General features: G+C 31.2%; 1 protein-coding gene across 1 annotated transcript; it reads right to left on the bottom strand.

The window, feature by feature from the left end:
• Nucleotides 1-224: 224 nt before the first annotated feature.
• On the bottom strand, nt 225-27104 carry LOC134721209 (exosome complex exonuclease RRP44-like). The gene is made up of 23 exons (XM_063584014.1): nt 26815-27104; nt 25642-25704; nt 25155-25249; nt 23093-23283; nt 20594-20667; nt 20021-20173; nt 19100-19252; nt 18476-18601; nt 16180-16317; nt 15078-15224; nt 12724-12840; nt 12184-12285; nt 11434-11498; nt 10570-10654; nt 8203-8330; nt 7842-7928; nt 6707-6863; nt 5366-5586; nt 4664-4754; nt 3786-3863; nt 2859-3011; nt 2309-2431; nt 225-577 (listed from the first exon to the last, which is right to left on the bottom strand). Exons 1-23 carry the CDS (start codon nt 27034-27036, stop codon nt 488-490), a joined length of 2859 nt encoding a protein of 952 aa, XP_063440084.1. The 5' UTR covers nt 27037-27104; the 3' UTR covers nt 225-487.
• Nucleotides 27105-27885: the final 781 nt, after the last annotated feature.

The raw sequence follows: 27885 nt of genomic DNA, 5'->3' as shown, positions 1-27885 counted from the left end.
AATGAGGGAAAATCTCTAACTTGGCATTAAAATTAGAAAGATCATATTATAGGGAACATGTATACTAAGTTTCAAGTTGATTGGATTTCAATTTCACCAAAGACTACCTCGATCAAAAGCTTAAACCTGAAGCGGTAAGACAGATGGAGAGACGAACAAACGAAAGAACAGACACTGACCAGGAAACATAATGCCAATAAATGGGGCATAAAAAGAAGTCTCCATGAATTTTTTCTTCTATGATTTTTACATTTCATAAAAATACACAAATAATATGCAGTTTCATCCTAGAAACAAACAAGTTGGCAGATCAATACACCTTGTGTACAACAATTCAAAGATAACAAATCTACTAGTATTTCACAGGTGGAAAACTTGTAGAAAACATAAAGTAATGGAAACTGTCACTGTTTCAGATATAGATGTGGAATTCTTGTAGGAAACATATACCGATAGACATTGTTTCAGATATTGACAAAAATTGTTTTTATGTTTTTATTTTCTTCTTTGGAGGTTCGTCTTTAGATTCTTCTTTAATGTCTTGTTTAGGCGCTGGTGGTACACTGAAGCCAGATATCTACAATTTATAAAATAAAAAAGTTTCAATAAAAGCTATCTTTTATCATTCTTTTGATTAAATAGGTTCTTACACTTCTACATCTTTACATATCCCTGGTTGTTTAATAATGCCTGGTTGTTAAAAACTGCACAGGGCTCACGCTACCAGGCGACTTGGGCGAAGAAGTCGCTTTCCCGACCGTCACTTCGCTTTCCCCGACCCCCAAAAGTGAAAACAAGTCACCCTGTTATTGACAATACTCGCTTTCAGTCGCTTCTGTCACCAGACATTTTCAATTTTTACCAAGTTGATGAAACATCAATTTTTTATTGATAATTAAAGAAATTAAGACATAAAAGGTTCATTATCTTAAGAAAAGAGGTTGAAGCATTGTATGCCCAGTGTGAAGCAGGTTATTTGATAAAAATACAACTTTTTGTCACTTCGTGCATTTTTGCAAGTTACGGTGTTTGTTTTTCTCGAAAACATACATCAACCTTAATTTTGGCAACAAAATAAGTTTGTTACTTCATTTAAACGTGATAAAAGTTGCCTCCAGTAAATGTTTAATCCATTTATTGCATTAAAAACGTCATGTTCCTTTCCAAATAACTTGTCAAACATCGTTTATTTTTGTACATTTTGTCCGCCATTGACCAATTTCTAAACTACGGATCTGAACCAGACCAGTTATGACCGAAATCTGTACTTTACAATAATTACTACGGACGCACGGATGGAACAGCTGACAGAAGAATATTGACCCTAAAAGGAAAACTTACGTATTCCACATGCATTAAGAGACTTTTGGTTACTTTTAATTGATTGGTGTATATAATTCCCTATATTTTTTATGGATTGTTATGGATTGTTTCAAACTATTGATTAAAGTTGCTTAACTCTGAGACTATTGCACTAATATCAATATATTTTTTTATGAGAAACACTGAATTTCATACATAAGATAATTTTGAATTAAATTGTAATTGATATATTATAATTTCTTTACAATTTTTTTTTATAGTGCTAGATATTAAATGTTTAGTTGAAAGTTTCTCACAAGAACCTTAGTAAAACTTAACAACTTTTAATTTGAAATTTTACTTTAATTGTATACTCAAATATGAATTGAACAATATATGACCCTTTATACTATAGTAAAATCCAAACATTGTAGCGCACCGCGCAAATGAGCACTTCTCTTTCAAATATCACCACTTCTCCCTATCAGTTTCAAAAAGAGAAGTCACTTCTCCCTATAATGTTGAAGTAGTGTGAGCCCTGCTGCATTATAATTATTCATCACAATCACACTGAAAGGAAGAGTTAATTTAAAATGAACAATTCTGCATTTATCCTACTTGTATAAAATGTTTTGAAAGTTCTACTACTTTTCAACATAATACTATAAAATACAAATATTTCTGTTAGAATACAAATGAGGTTATACCGTAATGCAAACATTTATAATCTAGAAAAGTAAAAGAGTCATGAAAAGAAGATTACATGTTTAGGTGTTGTTAAACAACAAGTTTCACTTCTAAAAAATGTTGATTTGGAAAGCCTTCACGTTATTGCCAGTTATTATGATTTTCGAATTTCCTATAAAAATTGGCACTTTTGGTTTCTTTGATGTTTTCCCTCTCAAATTCAAATAGCTTCCATAAAATTTTGAGATGACATCTGGTATAATAGTACATTACATGTATAAATATGCTGACCAATAGCTGTAGAACATAGTGTACTAACCTCAGGTTTAACTAATTTAAGACAAAGTTTTAAATGTTGGACATTAGATCGGTCAATACTAATCTGTATCACAACTCTATCAAACACATGTAGGGTAACATCTCCACATGACTGGGTGTTTTCCTAAAAGAATTAAAGAACATTCCTTGAAAAAACTCATGTCATGATCTGACTTAAAAATAAACATGCTTTCTAAAAAGAAAAAACATTGTGTAAAAATAAGTTACAATATTCAGACAAATCTCACACATATTAAAGGATGTCAAAATTACCACTGAAAATTCTTGGAAATATTTCCAATAATCATTTTTTCATAAAAAAAACCTTGCAGAAGGTAACCCAGTTTTCATGTGTTGTTGGTGGTGTTCAAAGTAAACAAACATTCTCACTTAACCCATTTTACATTGGTTCAAACAAAAACTCAAGCCAGTACAGAATCAATATAAACAACTGCACCAATAGCCCATGATACACCTGTATTGCACATATTGAAATCGTTGCAAAAATGAATTGGGATGTTCTAGCATTAAATCAACAAAATCAAACAAACCTCTTCATTGAAGGTGAATGTAACACCTGACTTCTCTTTGTTGATGTAAAGTGTTCCCTCTAATCCATACTTAGGGATCAATATCTGCAGAGCATTCTTACGTATAAATAATACATAGCCCTCTTCATCAACTGCTCTGTTCTTAAAGAAAATCTGTAGAAGAATAAACAGAGCTATTGATAATAAAAAATAATAATAATAGCTATCCAGCAATGAAATAAAATTAAACTACTGGTACTCAATACCGTACAACTGCATTAAAAATATTTTTTTCAAATTTCACTTGACATTTGCTAAATTGAAAAATAGTCTAAAATTTTGTTGTTGTGAGGAGAATAACTTAGAAATACTGTTGAAGTAACAAAAATATTTGCTCCTTTTACATGATTAAAAAAAATGTTGATTCTTTATGACAGAAATACAAATGTAAAATTTGTTCATGTAAATGAAATAACAGATGAGAATTGCAAAGCAATTATGACTTATAAAATTTGTTTAAATTACAAAGTTCATTATTTTGGACAAATATAAATTGGCAAAAAGTTAAGTAAAAGTAAAAGAACGTTAATACCTTCTCTTTCGCAATGCATGATTCAAATATAAACATATGTCTTGTAATTGTACAAATGTTTTTAACATACATGTAAGCCATTTTTAACTGTTGTGTGAATTTTTTTCTGGGTTTTCGTTCCTCTTTAAATGTGTTTAATTTGAAGTTTTTCTTTGAAATTGTTTTAGATTTGTGTCTTGTTTTCATCTTTTTCTGTGTTTCATATGCATTAAATCTCTGTTTTTATCAGTTGGAAATAAGTCATTTTGAAATTTCACGACATTTTATTATAAATTTTTGGTAATATAAAATAAACTAGATATTTTCTGGTGATTTTCATGTATTTGTTTTTTTAGCTAAATTTATAATCAACTCACGTGTGTATGGAGATTGACAGAAGCTCTCCCTGCGTACTGTGCCATCTTATGTCTGTAGTTCAGATTGTTGCTTAGTAACTGTAAATAAAATTATACAGACACTTATTTTCCAGAATAAAAATTATACTGCTAATTTAGTTTTAACTTACATTCATTCTAAGGCAGAAAAAAAACAAATAGTTGAAACAGAAAAACGATAAAATAACTGTCAGCAGTGGTTGCCATTTGTTTATTGAGTAATGTTTATGCCAGGGCATTCAGTCATAAAACAATACTCATTCCATTGAGGGCTATTCCAGAAAAATATGTATGGGGGGGTTGGAAGGCACATTGTATTAATAATACATGGGTGATGGGTATCAGAGCAACTTTTCACACTATAATGCACTATAATTCTCAATTACACTTGTCTGGGTGGTGGGTGCTGACAAAAACTGCCTTCCAAAAAAAATCTTTAAAATTTGCTAGAAAAGTACACATCTAATTCAACATGGCGATCTATTACAAGGCAGAGCTCATTACCATATCATAAAAACATATCAAAGCCATACAGTTGCATGTTATATTTGATGCAGATTTTTTTTCATTTATATTTGTTGGATACCAATTTCCGTGGGTTTTGTTGGAACAGGGGAAGCACAAATATTTTGATCAACGAATTACAAATTTTCAAAAGAAATGTTTGCAGACTTTGCCAAAACAAGGAAATTTAATATACATGAAAAATACAAGTTTTCTTCAATCAACAACAATTGGTACCCATGAAAATAAATGAATCCATAGTACGTGATTTCAATCAATTTTTTTTTCTCAAATCAAGTGGCAATCAATGGCTTTATATTTCCTATATTTTCTTGTTACTGCATTTAAGTCTTTACCTGACTTTTATGTTTTTCTAATAAGTCTGGATAAGATGTATCTGCTCCAATACAAACGGCTAGCAATCTGTGTACAATTATATCAGAATATCTGGAAAATAATTTACTAAGAATTATCTCCCTTTGTCCAGCATTAATCTCCACATATTTTCAGCTTTTTGTCAACTTTTTGTAGTTTCATTGTTTTGTAATATTATTTATCTGACAAAGATTATTAAATTGAAGAACTTTTTCATATTGAAATCAGGAATTTGTCAAATATTTTTAAAAACAATTGTAAAACTGAAGAACATTCACCCATTTGTGTTTTTTTTAAAATTCATAATCCATATCAAGGTTTGGAAAAACTATAAGTTATGTTAAATATCTGATCTATATTTATTATATATTTATTATAGAAGTTCCTTCACAATCTGAAAATGCATCATACAGGTATCAAATAATTTGATATTTTGTCAGTGTTGAAAATCCAACTTTTTATGTCGCATGATTGTCTTCAGCTAAGATCTTAAAAATTATTTTATTATTCATATTTATTCTGTTTTTACACATTATGTACAATGGAAGATTTTAACGACCTTGTTTGGCTACATGGTTGGTTCTGTTTGAAGAGGTCTGTGTCCTCTTTTTTAAAAACATTATGCAATATGTACCTAATTGGAGATTTCAATAGTCTCTTTTTAAACATTACATTATATGTACCTTCTAATTGGAGAGGTAAAATGTGTATAAATAGGAGCAGCTAAACCATAATGGAAATATTCTGATTCTGGTAACATCCCACTACAGAAATACACAGCCTGCATCATACATCGTGTGGCCATCATACGTAACATAGTGTTAAAGTAAGGATCATTTGGAATCACTGCACCTTTTATACTGTCGGCAAATGTTTTTCCTTTAGACACATCTAATTTAAAACCCTGTAGAAATGAAATAAAGTAAAAATGCATATTAAATATTAGATTAATGAAGCTTAGGGCAGTTTGAGAATGAAACAGAGAACAGAAAAAAATAAAGTTTCAATTTACCTATGATTATTTATACAAAATTGTCAGTAAACTTCAACCGCAAATATCTAACTAATGTGAGTACCTGAACTCCCCCATCTGATAAATTTTGGAACAGCTCTAACAACAGTGCATTTGAACTAACCAACGTATTATTAGTTATTCGACTATTTTTTATGCTTGGCCATATGCATGGTTTTGAATGGTTTTACACTAGTAATTTTGGGGCCCTTTATAGCTTGTTGTTCGGTATGAGCCAAGGCTCCGTGTTGAAGGCCGTACTTTAACCTATAATGGTTTAATTTTTTAATTGTTATTTGGATGGAGAGTTGTCTCATTGGCACTCACACCACATCTTCCTATATCTATGGTATAAAACATCAGACAGGGGTGTTTTGGTGTTGGCAAACATGTTTCTAACACATTCTGAATGTGTCTGTCCCAAGTGTGTAGTCTGTAAAGCAGTGGTTGTTGTTTTTGTTGTTGTATATCATATTTGTTATTTTGTATATAAATCAGGCTGTTAGTTTTCTTATTTAAATTGTTTACATTTGTCACTTTAGGGCCTTTTATAGCTGACTGCTGACATGGTTTTGGCTCATGGTTTCAAGCTATACAGTAATACAGTAATTTTCTAAAGGTTGTATGCTGACTTTGTCAAACAAGAATGTGTCCCTAGTACACGGATGCCCCACATGCACTATCATTTTTTATGTTCAGTGGACAGTGAAGTTGGGATCAAAACTCTAATTTTGGCATTAAAATTAAAAAGATCATACCATAAGGAACACATGTACTAAGTTTTAAGTTGATTGGACTTCAACTTCATCAAAAAGTACCTTGACCAAAAACTTTAACCAGAAGCAGGACGAACAGACGTACAGATGGACAAACGAACAGACAGACGGATGAACAGACATACAGATCAGAAAACATAATGCCCTCTACTATTGTAGGTGGGGCATAAAATGAATATGCACAAACTACAATATTTTCTCAATCCAAGAAAATAAATAAATCCGTAGTATTTTACCTTTGATTCTGCTGCTTTGATCAAAGGTTCAAAGTTAGACGGAGGTGGTGCAGGATGTCTACGTAACATGGCACAGTTGGGGAACTCCCTTAACGTCTTCTCTGCTGTGGCAACATTAGCTAACAACATGAACTCTTCTACCATTGAGTTTGTATCTCTGAAAAAGTTGACATGAAAATTTTTAACACAGTTTTGCATGTGATAAGCGTATTTTAATTTTTTGGTGCACAGCTAGTAGACACCAATTTAAAGAAGATTATGTGTCCTTAGGACACTAGGTCCATCCATGCTCTACTCACATTATCACATTCAATGTTTACTGCAAAATCTTGGTCAAAACCTTAATTTTGAGTATTCTACAAAAAATTCCAATCATAATGAACTAATTTTCATGTTGATGTTCCGACATGGTTTAAAAAAAATCACCTTAAACTTACACCTGATACCGAATTAACAAATGAGCCTATATAAAGAAAAACATACTATTAACATAACAACCTCCTATTGTAATGCAGGAAATAAATCTATCAGTACATCAAAACTATATTTCACTTTAAAACTAGATGTGTCAAAACGACACAAATGGCCCTGTTCCAAAAATTTGAAAAATCTGCAATTTCAACAACACATGCGGACACAAACAAGATGGTAGTCTCACATATTCTAAATCTGCTCAAAATCTTAAGGCATTAAAAAACACCATATAACCGAGATTTTCAACATTTTATCAAAGTCCAAAGCCTGTAATTTTTCGACAAAAATCAGTGAAGTGGAACGAAACTCAAACTTGATCTGTAACTCATCATAGTTAACTCACATATCAAAAGTCAGTCCAATATCTAAAGTTGTTTAGAAAAAAACAACATATAATGGTTTGTTGTGGAATGACGGAATGACAGAATTACGGAATTTTGGAATTTCAGACAGAGGTTAAACTATATGTCCCTGACAAATTTGATGGGGGGCCATAAAAAAAACATTTCTGTTTATAGTAGACATAACTAAATTTAAATACAGTGACTGATTAAAAAGAATTATGATAATAAATGAATCCACAGTACAAAATTAAATTTCAAACGTCAAGGCCCAAGTGGCAGAAGGCCTTCTTTTTCTCTTTCCCTTTATGATACCATACCTGATTTGTTTTGTCTGTACATCGATTGGATCATGGGTTTCACTGTCAATGTTAAATCTGACTTCAGATGAGGCCAATGTCAAGGCTCTGGATAAGAAAAGAAACAAACAATTAAACTATATTCAGAATTTTTCATCCCTCCTTGACTATTGGTTTCAATATAAAAAAAATAAAACTCATTTCAAATAATTATTTGTTACAAAATTTATCCTTGTTATCAAAGTTCCAATAGGGAACATTCATTATAACAAAATTTATTAATAAAATCTTTCAATCCTTTTCAATATATTTCAAGAAAAATAAGTTTAATACAATTGACTGAAACACAAATGTTTTAGGTGCTTATTCCTTGCTAATTTACCCGTTATCAATTCTTCTTTGTTTCAGTATCTTTGCCAGTTTATTTAACCACCGTAAACTTTTAGTTGTGTTATCGGTCATGGCAGGATCATCTATCCTCATTTGGGCTTCAGCGTAGGTAAGGGATGCCTGAAAAATGTAATATTTTAATAACCAGATGCTTGTTAATTATGCTTATCAATATTATTTTTGTCAAATTATAGTTGTATTATTTGTATGCTCAACAAAATAAAATAATAAATATACATGTCTGAAACCAAGAAATGCAGATACTTCAGCTGAAATAAAGTAGGCCCTATCCAAATCAATCAATCAAAAAATGCTGACATGTATGAAAATTTGTAAGGGTTCGGCGGAACCCAGTGTCTCGCCTACTTTTGCTGTTAATCACAGGCTCAACAAAAATGAGGCAAAAAATCAATAAAAATATTCCTCTTGATACTATCCTATGATTGTAAGAAGGTTCTGTCAAGTTTGGTAAAAATCTATGATAGTTAATGAATCTAATAAATGTTTTAAAAACTTTAACTGCAGACTGTATGTAATGTTAACTGGAAGAAAATCTAAGTCAATTTAAAAGTAAAATACAGAAAGAATGGAGATATCTTTATACAAAATTTACTTCTGGATACTATCTAATGATCATAAATAAGCTTCTGTCCAAGTTTTGTACAAACCCAAGACAGTTTAAGAAAGTTATTTAAATTTTAAAAACTTTAACTAGAGTGAATGTAATGTTTCCCTGCAGAAAAGCTAAGTCTATTTAAAAGTAAAATACGAAAAAAATGGATCTATTTTTTTACAAAATTTGCTTCTGGATACTATCTTATGATCATAAACAAGCTTCCGTCTAAGATTGGTACAAACCAAGGATAGTTAAAGAAAGTTATTAAAATTCTAAAAACTTTAACTAGAGTGAATGTAATGTTTCCCTGCAGAAAAACTAAGTCCATTTAAAAGCAAAATACGGAAAAAATGGATTTATTTTTTCATAATATTTGCTTCTGGATACTATCTTATGATCATAAACAAGCTTCTGTCCAAGTTTGGTACAAACCAAGGATAGTTTAAAAAAGTTATTTAAATTTTAAAAACTTTAACCACAGAGTGAATGTAATGTTTCCCCGCAGAAAAAACTAAGTCCATTTAAAAGTAAAATACGGAAAAAATGGAATTTTATTTTTACAAAATTTACTTCTCGATACTATCTTATGATCATAAACAAGCTTCTGTCCAAGTTTGGTAGAAATCCAGTATAGTTTAAGAAAGTTATTAAAATTTCAAAAACTTTAACCACAGAGTGAATATTTGTGGACGCCGCCGTCGACGACGCCGACGACGACGGAATGTAGGATCGCTTAGTCTCGCTTTTTCGACTAAAGTCGAAGGCTCGACAAAAATCAAAATTCTTTTTAATTCTTTGAATGAAGTTAAAACTCTAGCTTTATTTTTTTTTATTTTTTTTATTTGGATCTCTAATCAATCAAGTTTCAATTTGTTTTCTATCTATACTTTTGGTGTGGTGTATAATTTTTCGCATTAAACTGATTTTTTTTATTAGAATTTTCACACTTTTTTTTCACAATTTCTTGATACTTAGGATTTATTTATTTTTCATGGGTATCAATTTTCGTGGACTGAGGAAATTTTTCATTTTTGTTGATATCTAATTTTGTGGTCTTGCAAATGTCTCTGTACAAACCAATAGGAAATTTGAAAATCGTTGAACATTTAAAACTGTTATATATATACCAATACACATAATTAACAGCGCCTGGTGATGTTTCATAGCCTGACCAGTTACGGTTCAAAAAGGACTTCATCAGAGGCAGAATGGTGGATTAATGTTTGCATCCTATTAATATAGATATGGTAACTGGCGGTTGAGTTAACCGGCGATTAAATAAAATGGCAGTTCAGATTTGACCCGCAGTTTAGATTTAACCGGTGGTTCAGAGTTACATTTTTCTCACTGATACACATAGTTAATATGGCTTCTACTAACGAAAGCTCCATTTGGAGTTAATGTGTTTAGAGACTACTTATGTCAATACACCTTTCCTATATTGCCATTTAAAAATGTTGGTTTACCTGTACCCATGAAATCCTCTAAAGTTTGTATTCCACAAATAATAATTAATCTACAGTAGTCAAAAACACTTTTTTTCACATAATTTGAGTTACTGCCTTTTCTATATATCCTCTCCTCTTAATACTGCATCAGTTTTGATAGTAATGTACTATTTTATATGCGAATTGCTGTTAAACAATTTATTGAAATACAGAGTTGAATTAGACACTGTTGCATTGTATGTGCTCTTTGAAACCATATTAGATAGCTCTTAATAACATGTAAAATAGCACTTACTTTAGATAATATTATACTCTTTGTAAAATCTATCTTAACTATTTCTGCTTCTTTGGTCATTTCCCATAACACTGAGAAGGCAAATCTAAAAATATAAAGTTTTTTTAAAACATCAAAAAATTTAATGTTATTAAAACAAAATATATTCCTTTGGTGTGTTTGGGTTTTTGTCTTATTGAGTTTTAACATCACATCTCTCTTAAAGGCTGAAATAATCAATCATGCATTACTCGACCCTAACAAAATAAAACAAAAAAGATGGTTCATTCATCACAGCAATTTTGAAATTTATGGGGAGGTTGTTATTTAAAACAAAGAGGTTATAAGATTCAGTGGAGGTTTGTTAAGACAAGTTCTTAAGATTCCTTACTTCACTGAACTATTAATTTCATCACGTCTTGTATCCAAAAGAACAGATTAAATTTAGCATATTTAGGTAACGCTTTCAATAGATTTGATGAGACAAAAAGTAAAATAACAAAAATACCAAGGGAAATTCAGGACGGAAAGTTCCTAATAAAAGGAGACTAGAATATCAAAATGAGTTTTTTCTTTCAAAAGTTCTATTAATGAGTTTTATTGGTAATTTGTATATTTTCCCTTTGATCTTACTGCCTAATATTTTCGAGTATCAACGTACTGGCTGTATTACTGAAAATATTAAGCCATACATGATGTGACGTCATAATTATCTATAAACAGAATAGTAGGTAGTTTTGTTTTTGAAACTGACTGAACTAACGGGCTCGTCTAGATATTCCACATGATATAGTCAGTATCAAAAACAAAACTAGTTATTATTCTATATATACTGCTTTTCTTTTATCACATATTCATACACTTCTAAAATGTTGTTTAACCTACCTTTCCACATTAGATCTCAATGAACACAAATTAGAACTGAGTAATTCTGGAACCATATCTATTCTCTGCAAGAAAGCAAAAAAAATTGAATTTTGTTTTCTGAACAAGTGTAATACCTTATCTCTATTTGTAAATCTGTCCTGCTTGAACTTTTGAAGTCCTACAACAATCAATTTTCCATTGTGGCGTCAGATATTTTCTATTATGATGTTAAAAAAATTTCACAAACTTTTGTGATGTCCAGTAATGATGGACAAAAAGTGATAAGGTGTATTCTAATGACAAGATGAAGAACAGCAATAAACACATTTTTCTCAGGTCAAAATTTGATTTTTCGTCAGATATTTCCTGCTTCCATCTGTTACCTTTTTTGCTCAATTGTGATCACTAAAAGGATAGATGGCAATGCTGATGACCACAGTTCATAATGTTATTCATAACCAATGGTACACATTGTTAGAAAATGTCAATGTATGGTAGCGTACTAGATAGGTTTATCAGTGACTGATGTTATTTATTCTATTTCAGTTACAAAAAAGGTTTTGTGTATCTTATATCTAATTTTCATTATAGTATAGTTATTTTTAAATTTTATATTACCCGTAGTTAAGTGTTTATTCTGATTTATTCATTCATTTATTTATTCTCTAAATACAACGCATCTTTAAGACATTTATTATTTTTATTTGATTCTGCAGTTTGTGTAAAGATTGATCAAGCAACATTCTTTATAAAAATATTATAACTCACATTATCAACTAAGTAAACTGTGGTCCCTCTCTTGGCAGCTTCTTTATCCATGGCATTTCCTGGTCTGATAAAATGTGAAACATCAGCTATATGTACTCCTACCTAAAAAAATAATTATAAAATTTATTTAGTCTGTCTGCAGTATTATTTTTATGCACATTACTTCAAATCTTACTTCTATGTTAAACTGATTTAATATGATTTTATGAAAGCTTTTTTTTTTAGCCAATCAAAATTACAGATTATAATGAAACATACATGTAATGTAACCATTCACAAATAACATTAATCATTTATCAAGTTTATAATATTCTTAAAATTTCACACATCTGCAAGACATATTTGCTACCAAACATCATAGAAGCCAAAAACATTAAAGTAATAGCACATCTGCCATTAAGGCAAAAAGATATTACAAAATAATGTCAATTTTAAACTGAAGCCGCAATACGGCCTTATGTTTTCTTTAAATGAAATTTTCTATAAACAATGTATTGCTAGAACTTTGTTCTCCAGTGGAAATCAGTCCTTTGAACTTACCTCAAGATTACCATTGTCCAGTTCTCTACAGTGTAAAGCATCATCTATATCAGTACAACCAGGTGGATCTACACTACAAATATCTATATGTCGTAAATCTCGTCTTTTCTTCCTGTCCTGTTAAAATATAGATTAGGTACAAAAATGAGTTAGAGAAGTCTGGTGAAATGTTTAATCCTGTTGAATAGTATTTTAAAAATCTAGCTCAGTATAAAAATAAGGAGATGTGGTATAATTGACAATAATACAACTATCAAATTCGTGTGGACCAACCACTGTTGTTTTTGTGCAAAGCAGGGTTCATAATTTTATCACATTAACATGTCCATGTCCTGAATACACATTAATAACTATTCATGGAAATTAAACAATAGACCATCCTTTAAGACACTTTTAAAACATACTTTTCAAGCATCAACATTGGTGTGTTCAATATTATAAAAAAATTGTGACAATATGCAGCAATTTTGACAATTATTTCTTTAAAAAAATTAGAGATAATTACATGGAGATCTGACGAACATCAATTGGTGAACTAATAACACTTAAATATATAATTGCTTGTATTTATGTTTGCTAATCCTTAACTTAACCTTAAATTATGCCAAATCTAACAAGTAAAACTGTGAGCTACTGCTCACTGATGATACTTCCGCCTAAATATTTCAGTTAACAGGAAGTTGTCGAGTGATGAATCTGAAACACATCACACGGTATAACTGACTTATATAAACCCTAAAACCAAATTTAAAAGTTCCTTGTCAAGTAGTTCCTGAGAAAAATGGGACAAAAGTTTTCAACTTGGCTATTACAGTTGACCCTCGTTATCTTGAAGTCAGTCGGACCAGAGAAATATTTCGAGATACACATAGTTCAACTCAAACCAAAACCGGAAGTTTGACAAACCAAGGGACACAACTATTGCTTAACTTGGTTAAGCTAAAATAAATCCGGGGGAATATGGGGAGGGGATCAATATTCTTATATCAGATCGATGTATTTAAATGTCATGGTCTTTCATTATTATAATAACATTATTTTTACTTATTCTATTGTTTCAGTTACTACTTTTTCCTATGGCTTTTTTTCGAGAGAGTAATTTCCAATTGTTAGTTTCGTTATTTAGGTCGGTTATAGTTGACAAATTTGTTTATTCTGGGATACATGAGATTTTAGAAAATTTATATTTCTCTTCATTCTGTTTAATCTCACTCTTTCTTTTCAAAAGAAAATATAACAAGATTAAAGACGCTGATTAAGTAGTTTTAGGTGATTATTTACGGAAATCATAATCTCACTTTATACGCACCCAAGCTCATTAGTATAAATCATAATCAATTGTTTTGTAAACATTTTAAATACTTTTTCATGAATATTAACAATGTATCACTAATTATTTATATAATTTCTTAGTAAACACTTATGGAAATAGCATGTCATAAATCAATACAGTGGTCAGTGACCGGAAATTTACCAGTGTATTGTCAGATTAATTCTTCAATCCATTTAAATCCCGGAGGTCATGTTTTGACATATGTGTATTAGTTCAAGATAGATAATGAATTTTGAATGCTTTTGTTAACCTTGGGACCATAAATTTAATTCGACTCAGCTGAAATTTCGACTCGTCCAATTTCGACTCATCAGGAGTTGAATTACATACATTTATATGGAACAAAGTTCGGGACCAAGTGAAAACATCGACTCATCCGAAATTACGAGTCAACCGAGTTCAAGACAACGAGAGTTAACTGTATGTGTAAAATGATACATGTTTTCTGTAAACAGGAAGTTGTCGAGTGATGACTCTGAAAACACATCACACAGTATAGCTGACTTATATGAACCCTGAAACCAAATTTCAGAATTCCTCGTCAAATAGTTCGAGAAAAATGTGACTAAAATTTTCAACTTGGCTATAATGTGTAAAATGACACATATTCCGTAAACAGGAAGTTGATGAGTGATGACTCTGAAAACGCATCACACGGTATAACTGACTTATATAAACCCTGAAACCAAATTTCAGAAATCCTTGTCAAATAGTTCCTGAAAAAAATGCGACAAAAATATTCATGGGACTGACGGACTGATGGATGGATGGATGGATGGACAGACAGAGGTAAAACAGTATACCCCCTTTTTTCAAAGCGGGGGTATACGGGGGCATAATTAATAAGATTACATAAATTAAATGAAGAAAAATCCCTACTGAAGTTATGAATGCAAGTTTTTATTATTGCTAACCTGATCCTTTATATTTTTCTGAATTTACTATTGGCTAAGAAATAGTGACTCTAATGTTTCTCCTCCTTATACAAAATGGAAATTATTGAACAATTACATTTCTTTACCTCGTCTGTGATGGACCATGGCATCTTTGGCAGAAAACTCAACACTGCTTCTGAAAATTTACTATGTGGAACATCATGTTCTAGTAACAAAACTTCATTTTCTGTATCTTTATCTCCTATGTTACCTAGCTTCCTCACAAAATGCCCCTAAAAAAGAAATTACATGAATAAGGCCTTCTTCTGTTTTATTATTGTTTAAAGTAATATGGTGCCTTTGAATTTTGCTAATTTTTCTATTATTTATTCAAGGCAGTTGGTAGAATATTTTTAAAATCTTTAAAATTTAATTTTTTGAAATACAAAGCATATTTGTTGTAAATGTAAATATTCTAGGAAAACCTGTTCCACAATATGAATAGTGACAGATGTTTGGACCTTCTCCATCATGGGTCTCGGAATAGTCTGTAAATACTACTGAATAGTGGGTTATTTTCACATGTGTAAAATTTCACGATTTTCATTGAATAAGGTATACAAAACATTTTGGTGGATTCAAAACTTTTATCAATACCTTTGCATGTATACTTTTAAATTGAAGGAATTAATTTTGGCAATTTTGATCTATCCACGAAAATTTTGCACCCAGCGAAAAATCATCTGGTATACGGTATATGGTAATTAGTAATTGCCAAACACAAATGCACCATTTTTTGTACAATTCTGTTCCCAGATATCTAATTGCTGTTTTTAATATATTGTTAACCAACTTAATTACTTGTATACAGGCTAACTTTGCAGTTTCAGATCAATTTTCATGAGCGGCGTAAAGAAACCAACAATCAATCAATCAATATTCATGATTTTCTCAATTTCTTGATATTTTTATACAAGTGAAGATTCAGGTTTTAGACATTTGAAATAGCTTATATGTATGTTATACTACTAAACATGAAATAAATTGCTTGCAAAAATCAGTTGGTTTGAAGTCTGAAATGAATATCTTAAAAAACAGTTGAAAATAAGACATGGTATTTTCAAATAACATATGACTATGAAGTAATAAGGGTCAAAACATTCTACCAGCAGTGGTACTAACGCCCCTTCTTATCTCTTTGACACATTCCCCATTTCTATTCTCAATTTTATTAGACAAGAGCTTTACCTGAGGATATCTTGAATTCCTTGGCCAGTTATCAATAGCTACTACAATTCTCTGACTAGCTAGATCATGTGCTTGTCTGGTTTCTATCCTAATCCTAGGGATTCTTCTGTCAGCAGGCGTAAAAATATGTCTGGTGCTCTGTCAAAAAATAAATATCAAATGAATATAAACCAAAGTTATACATTTCAAACAATCTAGTCAAAATATAGTTTTCAACAACAGACAAGCTTCTAAACCATGTATAAAACTTTAAATCGATATGTGTCTACTAACTAACACTGTAAGAAGGTTTTTTATGCAGATATGTGTACCTGTTCTCTTGTTTTCGAAATTTGTATCCCTAATCTAGATTTTACTCATATTTTGAAATTTGCAAATTAACCAGAGCAGTATTTTTTATCCACCTTCATGATCAGACTACAAATAAATCAGGTTTTGTTAAAATAATAAATACAATGTCTGAATAAAAGGCTATCTGGTCAGATCTGGTGATCTTTCAAATATAAAAATCTTTAAATTCAATTCCTTCGGGGAAGAAAAAAACATGGGACTATTTCAAGGCATTCTTTAGACCAAAACCACCCTTGTAAATAAACCCATATGTAGATGTATAATCCAAAGTAGGATCACTACTGAATTAGACTTATTCAAACTGGTGTGTTCTAACATGAGAAACATGACAGGTGCCACATGTGTTCAGTAGCAGGATTTGCTTTCCTTTTGGAGCACCTGATATTACCCCAAGTTTTTGGTGGGGTTCATGCTGCTCAGTCTTTAGTTTTCTATGTTTTGTTTGTGTACTATTGTTTGTCGAACTTTTTTTTAATTTTCCAGATGTCCCTCTGGTGTCTTTCACATCTCTTTTCAAGTACTTCTAGTATATTATGTTCATCCCTCATTATTCAGTTATACAAATAAATTACAATGATAAATGCAACAACCATAAAACAAGGTGTGTGTGAAAATATTTGTTTGAAGATATATGTTGAACCATGCACCAATATATATATAGCTATTTGGTACTTGAAACTTTTTATTTCACCAAAGGCCTCACATGAGGCATAATAGTACAATAAAGGAGTAGGGGCAATAAGGCCCTTATTTGGCCCAAAATTACTGCAAATTTAAAAGTAACTGTTATCATAAATATTTTCAAATTACTGAAAAGTATCTAAGGTGAAAGGTATTCAGAAAAATAAAACAATTTTTGACATTGAACAAGTTACCATGGCAACAAATCATGACTTCATTTGCATATTTTGTCAAATTTCGTAATTTTCCTTGTTTTTCATCAAATTTTTAAGTATATTTTAGATTGAAAAAAAAGTATGTGCGCACCCAAGAAACAACTTAAAATTTGGTGAGATTTTGTCAAAAGTAATAATAAAGCCACTGTTAAATTATTTTTTTGTTTCAAGGCTGCGCACGATGTTTCCACAACAGAAATAAAGATAGAAAACAGCCTTAATTCTGTATTTTTCATCGTTTTTGTGAAAAACAGTACATAATATGACGTAATTGTGACGTCATCACATTAAAATCTTAATGTTTTTCATTTATATTTTCTTACCCTATGCATGTCTGAACATTATGTGCCAATTGGAAAAAGTCATCAAGCATTTTATTTTCTTGGGCCAAAACCAGGTCTTAATGCCCCTACTCCTTTTACAAACAATAGTAATGCATGAACTAACATACATACATATGAAGTAGGTGTATGCAGATGAAAGAGTAATATCCATATACCGTATAGCGGGTTATTTTCGCGGGTGTAAAATTTCGCGATTTGCATTGAATAAGGTATACGAAATATTTTTGCGGTTATTATTTTGGCGGTTTCGAAACTTTTATCAATACCTTTGCATGTACACTTTTAAATTGGCGGAATTTATTTTGGCGATTTTGTTCTATCCGCGAAAATAAGCGAAAATTTACACCCCGCGAAAATAACCCGCTATACGGTATTATCATTTAAATACAGACATAACCATTTTGCAAAATTTTGCCAACCCAACAAGTACATACTTATCTTGACTATTCATTATAAATTGGAAAACACTAAGAGTTACTTCCCTTACACCATTAATATTTTCATATCTGGGTACCAAAAAAAATAAATATATAGTTTATAACTGTCAGCAACACTTAAACATAATCTGTTTACACTATACACTATGGAAACTTATTATTCTTATGTTACATTGCACCACTTTGATGTTTTTACAAAAACCATATCAAATTTCTTTACAGTGGGGTTGAAAGCAAATTTTACATACACTTATATGTCTTAACCCACCTCCTTTAATGCTGATGGTTGTAGGATACCACAATACTGCCTCCAGTTTCTTTTAATAATTCCCACAATTTTCCCTGTTGGCTGTCTTAACTCTTTAGGCACTTTGTTTTTCCTCATTTGTTTTTCCTGCAAAGTTAGAATTTCCCATTAGTCATGAAATGTTTAAACTGAAAGAACACATAATAATTCAAGCCACATAACGATGTTAATGGGATTTTTATACCACCCACCACCACAACCATCTCATTCCATGCATTGAAAGCATTTTAAATGTTCTTGCTGTTGACTTCTATTAAATTGATATCTAGTAAATTTGCCAAATCATTTCAAGACAACTGATATAAATACAAGACTTTTTAGACAATAAATCAGGTTTATTAGTACAATCATACACAGTCATACTTGTTGGACAACACACAAATGACTGTAAAATATATGCCGTTACTTCTTTTTTTTTATTTCAGTAATCATTTAGCCAAAATGAGATAATATAGGGAATGTTTTTAATTTTATAATATATCTGTTGCCTCCATACTGAACAAAACTGCATTTTGTACACCCATAAACATTTAGGTAATAATTAGTAATTAAACGTCAGACCTCCAATAATGACTCTCATCTAACCTCAATTTCCATATTATCTTCATCAGCTTTTTCTTCTGTTTCTTCCAACACCATTGAAGATGGACAACTCCATTCTTCCTCCGGTAACAGTTCAATAGCTACAATATCATCCTTCACCGCTCTGTTTAAATTCTGGTGACCTTGTACAAAAATCTGAAATGGAATACATTTTTGTACAACAGCAATTTGTATATTTGAGAAGCAATAGTAATCCACAGTATACCTATTTGAATACCTTGATCAGAGTTTTCTATTGTAATTCAGTTTTAAGATGAAGCCAAAAACACCTAATTTTGCCACTTTTGAACTAAATGTAACACCTGTGAAACAATCAACTTATGCTATATTCTATCAATTGAAATATATCATGACTTTATATGTTAAACTAATGCCTTGTGTTTATGGGAATCAAGTAATTGTATAGATTTTTTTTTACCAGAGAGGGTGGCCTAATTGTAATTTCTCTTTTATTACAAAACCGGCAAACTAAACAAATGAAATTTCAAGACCAATAAGCTTGAAGTAAAGTAAATGATATCATTTTATCTTCACATATATACTGTGGATTCATTATTATTCGTTGGATACCAATTTTCGTGGCTTTCGTGGGTACAAGTGAACCACGAATTCATATGTTCAACGAATTACAAATTTTCTATACGCTTTGTACACAGAAATCAGCAAACCACGAATTCAAATATCCATGAAAATCTAAGTTTTCCTCAATCCACGAAAATAAATGAATCCACAGTAGTATGAATGACTGGTAAATCAATCAACAACTAAGAATGGAACAAGCTCTTCATTTGCCATTCAATTTTTTGAGACAGTGAAATTAAAGGGAGACAATTGTCAGACAGTGAAATTAAATACGGACAATTGTCAGACAATGAAATTAAAGGGAGACAAATGAAATCCTACCATTCTATCCTGATCATGAACACTGACGTTAGCTTCCAGGTAATTCTCTCTGCTAGCCATGTAACTTCCCTGTAAATATTTCCCAGTTTTTATACCCCTCTGTATTGTGGACAAAGGCAGGTGTTCAGGATACATAATTTTGTCTCCAAATTTCTGAAAAAATAGATCTATTAATTATATAACTTTCTTAATATCACAGGAAGCAAGACAATCCTGGTTTTTTTTCATGCTAAAGCAGCTTTTTTTCATACTTTGGTTTTGAGTAATTTTATTTCTGGTTTAGCTTTATCAATTCCTAACCATTGAAAAGAACATTAATTTAATTTTTTGCTGTGATTATCTACAATGCTGGAATAATAATTCAACAAATCAAGAAAAATTAAAAGCAACTTTTGAGTTAATGAAAAGTGAGTTTTTTGCTTGATTTTTAAAATAGAGGTATCAGAAGTGTATATAAGATAGATGATATCACAGATTTACAATACATGTAAGTGTAATTGTCAATAAAAATTTCCATTGAAAACATTTAATTTACAATGCCCTTTTTTCATTTAAAAAAATAACAAAACTTACCATGTGAGAACCAGTACTAGAAAGACGATCAACAATAGAACCACAATCTTTTAAACTTTTAACATATTCTTGAACTGTAAAACAAAAGAAAATATTTATATAAAATTGAGAATGGAAATGGGGAATGTGTCAAAGAGACAACAACCCGACCAAAATAAAAAACAACAGCAGAAGGTCACCAACAGGTCTTTAATGTAGCGAGAAATTCCCGCACCCGGAGGCGTCCTTCAGCTGGCCCCTAAACAAATATATACTAGTTCAGTGATAATGAACGCCATACTAATTTCCAAATTGTACGCAAGAAACTAATATAAAAATAATACAAGACTAACAAAGGCCAGAGGCTCCTGACTTGGGACAGGCGCAAAAATGCGGCGGGGTTAAACATGTTTGTGAGATCTCAACCCTCCCCCTATACCTCTAACCAATGTAGAAAAATAAACGCATAACAATACGCACATTAAAATTCAGTTCAAGAGAAGTCCGAGTCTGATGTCAGAAGATGTAACCATAGAAAATAAACAAAATGACAATAATACATAAATAACAACAGACTACTAGCAGTTAACTGACATGCCAGCTCCAGACTTCAATTAAACTGACTGAAAGATTATGATTTCATCATATGAACTTCAGGCACAATTCTTCCCGTTAGGGGTTTAGTATCATACCATCATAACATATATGAAAAGAACATAACCCGTGTCATGCCAACAACGGTTTTTAGAATAAATGTCTTTAGTTCCGACGCAAAGACCTTATCAGTGACTCAATATTTACGCCAAAATATGCAATCTTTAATGACTTGACAACAGTATCGTAATTATATCCCTTCTTAATCAGTCTATTTAAAGGTTTTGTAAGTTTCTGAGGTGAATACTGACACCTTTGTGCTTTATAAAGAATATTTCCATAAAAAATTGGATGTGAAATACCTGAACGTATAAAAAGTCTGCATGTTGAGCTATATTTACGAATGATGTCTTTATACCGATGATAAAATTTAGTAAAAGTTTTGACTAGTTTGTGATATCGAAAACCCTGGTGTAATAATTTTTCAGTAATACATAAATTTCTCTCGTTAAAATCTAAAACATTGTTACAAATACGAGCGAATCGTACAAGTTGAGATATATAAACACCGTAAGATGGTGACAAGGGAACGTCACCATCTAAAAACGGATAATTAACAATAGGAAATGAAAAATCATCCCTTTTATCATAAATTTTAGTATTCAGCTTTCCGTTAGTGATATAGATATCAAGATCGAGGAAAGGGCAGTGGTCATTATTAGTATTAGCTTTATTTAAAGTAAGTTCAGCAGGATAAATTTCATTAATATACATACTGAAGTCGTCATTATTGAGAGCCAAAATATCATCCAAATATCTAAAAGTATTATTAAATTTGTTTATCAAATGTTGTTTTGATGGGTCTTTGCTTATTTTTGTCATAAATTGTAACTCATAACAATACAAAAAGAGGTCCGCAATAAGTGGTGCACAGTTAGTTCCCATTGGAATTCTGATAATCTGACGATATACGGACTCCCCAAAGCGAACAAAAATGTTATCTAGTAAAAATTCAAGGGCATATATAGTATCAAAGCATGTCCAATTAACATAGTTTTTTTGTTTATTGCTACTAAAAAATGACCTAAAAGAGTTTGAACATATATATTCACATTCTGATTTTTTGAATGCCCATTTAATTAGGTGTGTGAATTTTTTCTTAATGAGAATGTGAGGCAATGTGGTATACAGGGTAGAAAAATCAAAACTTTGAACAGATTCAAAATCACCAATATGAGCATGCAATTTATCAAGTACTTCCAACGAGTTCTTGACACTCCAAAAGTAATTTATTCCACTATTTTCGAAGGCCTTATTTGAACAATTTATTATAAGGTTTTTAATTGTACCAAGTGTGCTGGTAAAAAGAATAGACAATTTAGTAGTTGAACAATGGCTTGAAGACGAAATAAATCTATATTTGTAAGGGGTTTTGTGTAGCTTTGGAAGCCAATACATAGTTGGGACTTTCATTGTATTTGGCTCTGCTTGTAAAGCGGTGGCTAAAAGTTTATGTTTGTTACAGATTTCGTTTTCTGAAAATGGAGTCAGTTGGAATGTTGGTGAATTGGTGATTTCCTTTTTCAGAACCTCAATGTAAAATTTACGTCAAACAATATTAATATTATTAGCAGCTTTATCGGCCGGGACAAAAAAGTCTATAGACTATAAAAGTGACAAGCTAGTATCATTCAAGTCTGTTTATAATATGTTATATACAAATTTATTTAGATATTTTAACTAATTTCTTCCTATTAAACAGTAGTTGTGTAGAGTCTTTTACACATATACCAACTTATTTTATTATATGTGCAAAAGTTGATTCTATGAATTTTTTTTGGTTTAAAACTACATTTGGGTAAAGTTTTTTTTATTTCAGAAAAAAAAAAGAGAACAATCTGTACATTTGTACTGGTATTTCTTTACCTGTAAATGACTGCAGCCCTTCTGCTTTGGCTTTTGTTCTGTTGTCTTCATCGTTTGTAAGTAAGACAATATCAATATCTTCTGAAGAATGGTCCTCTAAATGTCTTTTGTACCACAGACTGGCCTCCCTTATAGCCCTATCATTTCTGTCATTGGCACTCTCTCCTTTCTGTCTTTCAACATATGTATCTCTAAAGTGAAAGAAACCAAACAGATAACAATATTTCAAACTTGTTTCAATTCTGAAAGCAGTAGCGGATTCAGATATTTTCCATTGGGGAAGGGGCCCACTGGCTGCCTAAGAGGGAGCATGATCCAGTCATGTCTCATTGATTCCTTATATAATCAACCAATTTTCCCCACAAAAATCAGCCTCTTGAAATTCTTCAAACAGAATTATCATTCTACTTTTAGACACTAATTCACCTATGATTTACCTGCTTTAGGCTAGCAACAATGTAGTCGGGTAGAGGAAAAAATTAAAAATCCTACATGTTTTGAAATTTAAGGTTCTTTTTTATCTTACTTTTAAGTACATATACACTGTTAGGCTACATTTATTATCAATCACAAGACTTAAGGCCTTCCTAATATTTGAAATATACATGACGAGATTTCTGAAAAAAAATGGATCCTTTTTACGGTGATACATGTATCTATCATGTAATGACTGTGAGTAGATTATCAAATCTTCTTGACGAAGCAAGAAACATACAAATGAAAAAAAATGTTTATTGATGTTCCAAGTGACATACCTGCCAACTTTCACGATTTAGTTGTGTACTACACGATTTTGACCCTTTGTCACGATTGCACGATCGTGTTCCTGAAAAAACCTCTAAAACACGATTTGGTGAAAATCTACACGAAAAATATTGATGTTCCCGATTTTGAACTGTGTACAATGGAGGACAATCGTGTTCAGCCAATCAAATTGTATGTTTCTTATGATTAACTTGATCAACCAATCAAAAACGTTTTCTCTCAAGATTATTTTAACATGCTAGATATTGAACTTGTGTTTGTATTCCTCTGTTTGTTGGTCAGAAATGTAAAATCGTGAACATGGCAAATGATTTTTCAACTGCAAGGAGGTTCTTACACAGAATAAGAAAAAAAGCATGGCTGATTGACAAACTTAAATGATTCAGTACTTCCATGAAGATAATAAATAGTAGTTTATTCACTAATTTATTGACATTACATACACTTGCTGTAACATAATTTTATTTATGAATTCAATTAAATTACCAAATCATTTAAAGTATAATGTACTATTCATTTTTTCACATGGACCCCCCCCCCCCCTCCCCCCATATTCAACATGAGGAATCCCTTAAATGAGAGACTACCCTTAGTCAAGGGGTCATTTTACTCTTGTAAAAATAACAATAGAAAAATGAAGATTTATTAACTTAAAATTGGGAAATTCTGACATTATTTTTGGAAAAGGGTCAGATTATTTTGAATAATAAAGAAGATATAATCATGATAATACCAGATAGATCATAAGATGTAGAGTTCTTTGGGAAAAGTTTCTTCAAATAATATGAATGTGTGCTCATTTGTACTTAAAAGTGTTTTTTTTTATGTCCGAACATTGAGGGGGTATCTTTAGGTGTTGTTCCCAACATGATAAATGTCCTTCTTTGTGTATAATTTTGAATTTGAAAAGTAAACAACTATTTAGTATCCTTACACATGAAAATAATGCCTGGTCTTACAGCTACATGTTCATATTTTCTGCTGATATAATAACTAGAATCATGCAAATAAACTTAAGAAAAAGACATGTAAACTCATCTTACAAATATGGCACTTTTTCTAGACCCGCGCAAAATAGTCGTCGCAAAGAATTGTAACCTTTGAAATTGTTGTTGCGCGCTAAAACCCCCATGGGCATTTTCAAAAATTGGCAGGTATGCAAGTGATACACATCAGACATTTACTGGAAAAATCTATTATATCCTTCAGAAATATATCTTGTAGCTGCCAAACACATGGAGAAAAATGTTTTTGGAAAATTCTTATTCTAAATCATAAATTTTAAATATGAACTTACTTGTTGAATTCATTACAGAATGTGTAGAAATGTTTGTCTGGATTTGCTATGAAGTCTTTCACTCTCTTGTAGGCAGGAGCACTTCTGTGTCGAATCTGAAAACATTGCAGGACATGTAGGTTACTGATAAATTGACAATACTTACTACTAAAATAATAAATCTTATAGCTTTTCAACAACTGGTACTAGAACTTTTGCATAGAAAATAAATGTTTCCGCTTTATTACATGTACTGTAGATTTATCATGATTCCGGGGTTACTAATTATCTTGGATTTCATTGGTAAATTTGAATATACAATCCATATTATATTTATAAAAGGCTTCAATGCAGACTTACGCAAAACCATGAAACCAAACATCCACATAAAAAATACAATCTTTTGTCAATCCAAATAAGGAGGGAGATACTGAAAATATTTAAATAATATAAGTCATATCTTTATTTGGTATCATTTAACATGTTTAATATACATGATATAAATTACCTCCTCTAAAACTGTCTGTAGAACTATCACATTCTGAATGGAGGGATCTTCAACTACATCGATCTAAAAAAGAAAGAAAAAAAGGTTTAAAAAAGAAACATTCAAGACAAATGTAATTTGGAATTTCGTAATGGTTCATCTGATTGTCAACCATTTTTTAAAACATGTAAAATCCCTTGTTTGTTTGTGCAAAATATTTCCAATTAATCCCTACAGAAATAATAATATAAGTAACAATTCCAATTAAGGCGGCAACATGTCGACTGCATTTTTTTGAAACGTTTATCTGATTTCTTTTTAGGAGATTATAAAATAATTTTTACACCAAACTTGTTAAAATTTGACAGACCTGAATTTCCGAAACTTTTGTTTTACATTGTCTGGAAATTAAGGTCCGTCAAAATGTACTAAGTTTGGTTCAAAAATATATTGTATACCCCTAAAATGAAGCATCTTGAGGAGAAATCAGCTAAACATTTTAATAAAGCAGTGAATTCTCTCTCACAGTCCAACTGAAACTATGAGTTCGGCGTGAGGATGTCGAAGTAAGGCATCAAAGAAAACAAATTATAATAGCCTTTCAAGACGTCATAATTATTTGGACTAGGGATGTCAGAGATAATTCTATATCAAAATTGTATATTTGCCCATCTAAAATACATGTGCTGCTTCATTGCTTCTGGAGCTGGATGACGGTCTTTCATCTATACAAATCGGCTATCAATTTGTTTATTTTTCATTTACCTTTTCATTTAGTTATAATCTAAAAACTGCATTTTACCCCTATGTTCTATTTTTAGCCATGGCGGCCATGTTTTTTGATGAAATGGGAATTAAAACACAAACTTTATTCTAGATACCCTAAGAATCAATCAGATGAAGTTTGGTTTGAATTGGTTCAGTAGTTTCAGAGGAGAAGATTTTTGTAAAAGTTAACGCCGGACGACAGACGACAAGTGATGGGAAAAGCTCACTTGGCCTTTTAGGCCAGGTGAGCTAAAAATAATAATAGCCTTTTAAGACGTCATAATTATTTGGACTATGACATTCCATGGTCCCAGCTTGACTTATGTCAACACATAAAATTATGTACCAGTGATGAACAGGTCAGGTGTGTGGGTGAAACTACCATGGATTTAAATAAATAAACAAAGAACCTGTTATTTGTAATACCTGATGAAATACAACATTGGTATCCAAGATAAGATAGTGTGACTTCTTGCATAATTTGCTTTTGTTGACAGGCTTGCTTTCCAAAGGTTTGACATCGTTTTTGTCGCAGATTGTACAACTCTGACATCCACATGTTATGTCATCACGAAGATAATGTTCTCGAACAATTTTTATAATACTCCCTTTCTTTGTCTTCTTGATAAAAGTCTTTGTTGTTAACATTTTCTGCGATTTATTTCATAAAAATGAAAAATTCACATGCGTTTATTTTTACCGGAAATTATATTTATTCGTACCTCCAACATCGAAGAGTATCTTACGGTATAACAAATGACACAATCTAAACACTTGGTAAAACTAAGACAGCTATGTTCCATAACGAAATGAGCCATAGATGATAGAGATATCTCAGTCTTATTTCAATGCAGTTTACCAATAACTGGATTGCATACATAACAATCAATGAACTTTCTTTGTAACATTGTTATTTGTTAAAAAAAAGGTTTGCAAATAAAACAAATAAAAAAAAAAAAATTTTTTTTGGGGGGGGGGGGGGGGCAAATGATATTGTCCTGCATGATTTTATCTAGATGCAATCTTTATCCTGACTTTTTATTTTTCACTCTCCACCCTTTTTTTTTTAGTTGATCCTGGCTTTTTTTTTTATCATATATTGTCATCAAACCTTTTCTTGCCAAGTTACTCATCCTGCCCTTTTATTACTCAAACTGACTGCTGTCCTGTATATTTACAAATTCATCCTAGCCCCCTAAAACATAAAATGGTAGCTCATTAAAACCATCCTCCACTAAAGCATACACCTTGTGTCCGAATCGACATCTAATTGTATGCTTGATTTATTGTTTGTCATGTTTGATTTTAAAATTTAGTTTCTTGTGTATATTTAGGATTTTTTTAGTATGACTGGCGTCCATTATCACTGAACTAGTATACATTTTTGTCAAGTTATGGGTCAGATGAAGCACGCCTCCGTGTGGGGGAGATTCTCGCTGAATTGAAGACCGTGGCTTTCGGCTTAGTGTTGTCTGTGTGGCCGGGTTTGTATCTTAG

Source organism: Mytilus trossulus, chromosome 6 (genome assembly GCF_036588685.1).
Source record: "Mytilus trossulus isolate FHL-02 chromosome 6, PNRI_Mtr1.1.1.hap1, whole genome shotgun sequence".
Taxonomy (NCBI): domain Eukaryota; kingdom Metazoa; phylum Mollusca; class Bivalvia; order Mytilida; family Mytilidae; genus Mytilus; species Mytilus trossulus.
Note: the sequence above shows the minus strand (reverse complement) of the source record. Positions and strands in the feature narration are given on the sequence as shown.

Bases quoted from the DNA above. Each gene is read 5' to 3' on its own strand.
- LOC134721209 (XM_063584014.1), bottom strand. From the start codon at position 27,036: ATGTTAACAACAAAGACTTTTATCAAGAAGACAAAGAAAGGGAGTATT. The intron at 25,705-26,814 runs GTATTACAAATA...TTTCTTTTTTAG, and splicing joins CCAATGTTGTATTTCATCAG to ATCGATGTAGTTGAAGATCC. The intron at 7,929-8,202 runs GTAAATTAGCAA...TTTCTTATCCAG, and splicing joins CAAAGAAGAATTGATAACGG to AGCCTTGACATTGGCCTCAT.